The sequence below is a fragment of the Erpetoichthys calabaricus genome, chromosome 3 (assembly GCF_900747795.2).
Source record: "Erpetoichthys calabaricus chromosome 3, fErpCal1.3, whole genome shotgun sequence".
NCBI classification, from domain to species: Eukaryota; Metazoa; Chordata; class Cladistia; order Polypteriformes; family Polypteridae; genus Erpetoichthys; species Erpetoichthys calabaricus.
The window spans coordinates 211,381,364-211,387,295 of NC_041396.2; the positions used below are offsets into that span (position 1 = coordinate 211,381,364).

The 5,932-nt window shown below is 39.9% G+C and overlaps 1 protein-coding gene across 1 annotated transcript; it reads left to right on the forward strand.

The window, feature by feature from the left end:
• Positions 1–1,065: 1,065 nt before the first annotated feature.
• On the forward strand, positions 1,066–3,619 carry fam110c (family with sequence similarity 110 member C). Its single transcript, XM_028797756.2, has one exon. It carries the CDS (start codon positions 1,294–1,296, stop codon positions 2,329–2,331), a length of 1,038 nt encoding a protein of 345 aa, XP_028653589.1. The 5' UTR covers positions 1,066–1,293; the 3' UTR covers positions 2,332–3,619.
• Positions 3,620–5,932: the final 2,313 nt, after the last annotated feature.

The following is a 5,932-nucleotide window of genomic DNA, read 5'->3' on the forward strand; positions in this document are numbered from 1 at the left end:
GGATTTTTTTTCTCCAAGAACATGGGAGTGGTCTCTGATGAACATGCGGAGAGGTTCCACTAGGATACGCACTTAGATAGAGAAATGTCATAGTGAAAAGTGGAGTGAGTCTGTTAGCAGACATCAGTTAGTCATTCCACACAATTTCATAGGATTAAAAAAGAAAAAACTACCAAGTGGACACCTATTGTAAGTAACAATTATATTTAAAACAATTATATGTAATTAAAAAAAGTCTAAATTAATATAAGCCTCCCTAATTCAGGGTGTTCATAACTGTAATGATTTACCTCATGAGGTAGAATGTACATATTAAACAAGAATATTTTCATCAAATATTTGAAATATTAAAATATGTACTTCAGTTTAAATGTCTAAATATTAAATATTCTGGATTGTACAAGAAATTTATCACTTTTCACCCTCGGACAGAGGTCCATGGAGGGCTAGATCCCTAGTACAGGATTTGTAACCACTGACCTCGAAATAATCTAAAACGACTTTCCACATGCTTGTGCTTGAAATGTGTCATTTTTAACCTCTAAGAGTGGCTCCTAGAGAGTCAGGACCACCAGTAAAGTGTCAAATATTGGAAACATTATTGTATGTTTTACCAGCAACCATGAAACAGCATAAAATGACACTCCACGTGCCTATATTACTGAACCCCATTTTTACTAAGTTTTGTGAAAAGGGGCAACTTTGACTCTTTCTATCCCATTAAGTTGTGAACTCCTGATAATTTTTGCTGAAGACACCTTTTGGTTTAATCATAATTGTGTAATTTCCTGCACAAAATATGTTCAAAAATGTCCTAAAAAGGCCCCAGCAATAGGGGGTATCCCCTACAAGCATGACGTCTTGCGTAACTAGACATCAACACGAGTCGAACGCTTTATAATATTTTGAGATTTTCTCGTACAGGTAGCCTAAGTCAGGTGGCACGGGACAAAAACATTTTTTTTAAAGCATTCATTAGTAATTCGTATGAACACAGTAATTCATTTCAAACGTATACTACGTTTTTCCTACGAAAACATGTCTAGGTACCTGTCAGCCTAGCCCATTTGTGTGTGTGTGTGTGTGTTATCTTGAACGTTTTTGCTCTGCCCCGTTAGGGGAGGGAATAAGGAGCAGCTTAAATTTCAAGGTGAATGAACTGTGACACAGAGCGATTGCACAAGTCAATTTCCTTATCCCACAGGTGCTGTTTTGAAGACTTGACAGATTGTTGGTATGTTGTGCTCGACAGGAACTATACATTAGCTTTAGAGGCTGCTGTTTTTCCCCGGTATGGCAACAGAACTTTTAAAAAACGGCCCGATGCCGGTGTCTGGTGGCACTTCGTCCTTACCCGCAAGGCTTCTAAATAAGGGCCCGGAATACCTGCGAAAGCACATGGAAGTAGAAAGCAGAGGGAAGGTGAGCGCCGTGGAGAGACTGGCAGCGGATAAAGCCAAGTTTGTTAAGGGCCAACAGCTGCAGCAACAGCAGATGATAATCTCGAAACAGGGGGCAGTCGTCGCATGCAGTTCAGACTCGGAGACAAGCAGCGAATCGTACCCGGCACACGCTTATTTGAAGAGTACGGAAGAGACGAAGGTGGCAACTGACTCTCCCACGTCAATCGACAACTCATCCACTATTGTCAGGCGAAGCAGCTCAAAAAAACAGAGGCCGGACTCTCTGGTCATGTACCGACAGAAGTGCGAACTAGTCAAAGGCTCCAGCAGTGACTCTTCTAAAGGCAGCCTTGTGCGGAGGCTGTTTCACGGCACCCTAAAAGACAACAAGCAAGTGGCTTCACCTGAAACTCGACCCTCAAAAAATGACAGGGTGGAACACGCAGTACACCAGCAAAGTGCAAAAGGAAAGGCTGTCGCCACGGCTCCCATTCAGCCTAGTCCATGTAAAGCCAGCAGCCAAGAGGCGACAGAGACTGTGGTGCAGTCGGAGGCGCCCAAAAGAGGGCTCTTCCGATCGCACTCGGACATCAGTTCCAGGTACTCCAAAGCCTTCTCGGAATTTGAGAGCTTTTTCAAATACTGTGGACTGGACAGCGACGTGATCGATGACTTAGGAAAAGAAAACTTCTCGGCTGTATCAGATAACGTGTCATTCAGGCTCCGGAGTGTCAGTGTTGTAACTTCGAATAGTGGGTTCACGAGACACAGTGGAGATAGCGACGGCCTTTTGGAAGAAGAACTCAACGTGAAAAGCACAGCTTCCACGGGCACGTCAGCTATAGAGCGCAACGCGCGCGTCATCAAATGGCTGTATGGCTGTCGGAACGCTAGGGAGGCCGGCCGCGCGCTGCGCGAACTCGTGTAAATGCGCGCGCCTGTACTCGCCAAGGAGAAGAGAAAGCGGGGTTGTGTTTGAACATGACTGACGGTTTGTCGCCGGATTAACCGACAAGCACCGCATGCCAATATTTTCATATATTGTTTACAATTTTATCAGGTGCTCGAGAAACATGTCATTGTGAGTGACCGCCTATTAATAACGTACCTTTTAGACACTGTTTGTTGTTTTACGTAGGTATGTTGGTCGGGGACCATTTCTACTTAGAAGTATTAAAAGCTGCGTTTTTTAATTTACAGTGTTAAAAATGTAAGACTTATTTTGATATTTGAGTTAATCCCAAGTTTTCTTATATTAAAGTGTACGTATTAAGAAATGTGCAGGAAGAGTTTCCATAGCAGACATCTCCGTGACTTTTTTGCAAATTACAGTAAGTAAACCTTTAAGACCAGGTTTACCAGGAGTCATTTTACAGCTTCTTAAGCGCTCCATCTTTTAGCTTTCATTTTAAACTTACAGATGATCTTTTGATTACGAATTAAATAAATCTACTAAGGTTCACCAGAAACCTTCACCAAACAAATAAGTACATTTAAGACTGTTTCTGTTCATCTAATAAGTTAACACATTTGTCTCACTGGAACATTACCATAGAAACGTCTTATTTGCTGTGTATCATTATTGTTTCAAGTAAGATCAGCTTAAATCTGTCAAAGTTATGTTGTTTGTATTACATATTTTATTATAAATACCATCCCAAAATATCTAATTTGCTCTGTACAGCTAATTGTGAACGCCGTTTTTAAAAAACTGAAACTCGGAAACATATGGAACCTTGCACAGTAGCGCATAGTAAGTGGCCATTGATTTCATAACTTCAGTTAAGCAGTAGAAGTGTTTCAGGCAACAGTCAGAACATAAGCATTTAACAGCGCCAGTTTCAAACCGTTTGCTTGCGTGTGAAGATGACCCTTATCACTGCAGAATCCCATGGGTTACGAGTCGGGTGTGTCATTAGGTGTTCTAAATATCCAGATCACTTTTGTAATCTGTTTAGTCCCGAATGATGCAGGGGTCCACAAACGTAAAATGTTTTCTATGCGTTATGGTTGGCTAAAATAATCTGTATATTTATAGGTGAGCACAGAGTTAATAGCAGTACGTATCTAACATTGTAAGTACAATACCTAGCCTGAGGAAATAAATACTTTTCTGATTTGTTCATGCCATACAATACTAGCTTTTAAAGTGAGTTATGTATAAAATAATGGTTATTTTTAGTGCTACCTTCGAAGAAATGTTTTTTATACAGTATATATATATATATATATAATATATATATATATATATATATAACAGATGTATTTTTAAATTTATTTTATATTTCTTTGAATTTCTTGAATAATTGAAGCAATTATACTTGTGCTTTGAAAAACAAATAAAAGTACTTTTTCTATGTCAGTTTTAGTGAGAATTCATTTGATTGGTGCAGTGGATGCGAATAATACATGCTGGAGTACAAAAGTTCAACTTCTAAGCAGATCTTTGCTTTTTCATGCATGAAGTGAGTGAGGAGTTCACTGTCTTTTCCTTGTACAGTATTTGTTTGTAAAATATAAAACTTGTGTTTTGCTCTTCATTCTGGTATTTGTTGCACATTGATATGTCAGTCATTTTCTAACCCGCTTAGTCCTGAACAGTACCACGGGGGTCTGCTGGAGCCTGTCCCAGCTAACATAGGATACTAGGCAGGAACAAACCCCGGATAGGGTGCCAGTCCATCGCAGGGCGAAGAGAAACACACACACACACACACACACACCCACCCCAAGCACACACTAGGGCCAATTTAGAATTGCCAATTCACCTAATCAGCATGTTTTTGGACTGTGGGAGGAAACTGGAGCACCTGGAGGAAACACATGCAGACATAGGGAAAACATGCAAGCTCCATGCAGAGAGGACCTGGGATGTAAACCTTGGTTTCCTTACTGTGAGGAAGCAGCGCAAATGTGCCACCCCATATTGACATATTTAAAAATACAATCCTGTTTTATTGTTAAATAACAATAGATGGTGCAGCCTAAATAGTAATGTTACATTTTAAATGATACTATAAAATTCTCAGACTCCGTTAATCTATTTTTGTATTCTGGAAAGAATGAGCCTTTCTTGGGTGCAAGACCTTGGGTGGTGTGGTAGTTCAATGTAGGGCTCACTCACATGCGTGCACACACACAAACACACACACCTGTTTACCTGGGACTTATTCAGAATCTTTAACATAAAATTAATATTTTGAGGATGTGGTGAGGAAAACCCATGCAGGCATGTGGAGAATATGCAAACCCCACACTCACGATGAACAAGCATGAGATTTGAACACAGGACACTAACTCCATGAGGGTGCAAGACCTCTCACTGCTTGTCTAAATTTAATGATGCAAATGACTGGGAAAAGAGAGAAAGGATTTTAATAATAGTATTGAACATTTTTTTAGCAGTATTAAGCAGGGAAGGTGCTGTTGGCCAGACCTAGCAAGTTATTACTGAGATCTTTCACCTATACTCTTGTATAAAAGCTGTGCATGCAGGTACTATATACACAAGTGTCTTTAGACAATTATTAATATACAGGACTTGCGTTTTTGGCATGGAAAGATATGGGAACATACTTATGGGAAGTAACTTATAGAAAAATAACTTGTAGGTCCTAATACTTCTGACCCTTTTGTCTTTATTATGAGGGACTTAAATATTTAACATCGGAACTATAGTGTCATTTTTCTGCTACTTAACAGACTGCTGAAATTAAAAAAAAACATAATAGGAGCCTTATGAAAATTTCATGTTGTTATCAATAGTTCCTGAATTGTGTTATAAGTTCTTCAGGTGTTAACTATACATCTGTTTTCCAATCCTCCTTAACCAAAGCAGGGTCACAGAACCCATCCCAAGAAGCACCATGTGCAAGGCAGGTACAGTCTCTGGACAGGATGAACACACACACACACACATCAGGGCCATTGTAGCATCACCAATCTTTGCTTTGAACTGGAGCACCAAGACAAAACCTGCTTAGGTGTGGGGAGAACATGCAAACTTCATGCGGGAAGCACCCTGGTCTGTTTGTTGTAATGCAGGAGCAGTACTACTGTATCACCCAGGTGTTAACAAAGTATAAAGAAAACCCCCATTTGTAAAGCTGAGTTTAGTGTGCCAGCATCATACTGCTTGGCAGATACACAGCATACGTTCCGTTGCACCACTTTTTGTAATTTACAGTGCATCGTTCAAGTTTGGTTTATGTATATAGGTTGACCTAGAACAGGTAGCTTGCTCAGGACCCCACCGTAAAACGACCGTACATATTTTTCCAGTTACACCACACTGCCTTAATACCATTATTCATCCTGCCTCTAGTTATACTTGTCTGCATAAAAAATAAGAAAGTAAAAGTAATTTATTTTTGTGTGACATGTAGAGCCTTGAATATTTAGTAAGCAATGTTTCACACTTCTGAACCTAGCAGTTTAAAAATCATCCATTGTTAAAGCTGTTTAATCCAATTCAGGATTGCTGTAGCTGTTCCTGATAGTTAAGTGTGCAAGACAGAAACACACTTTAG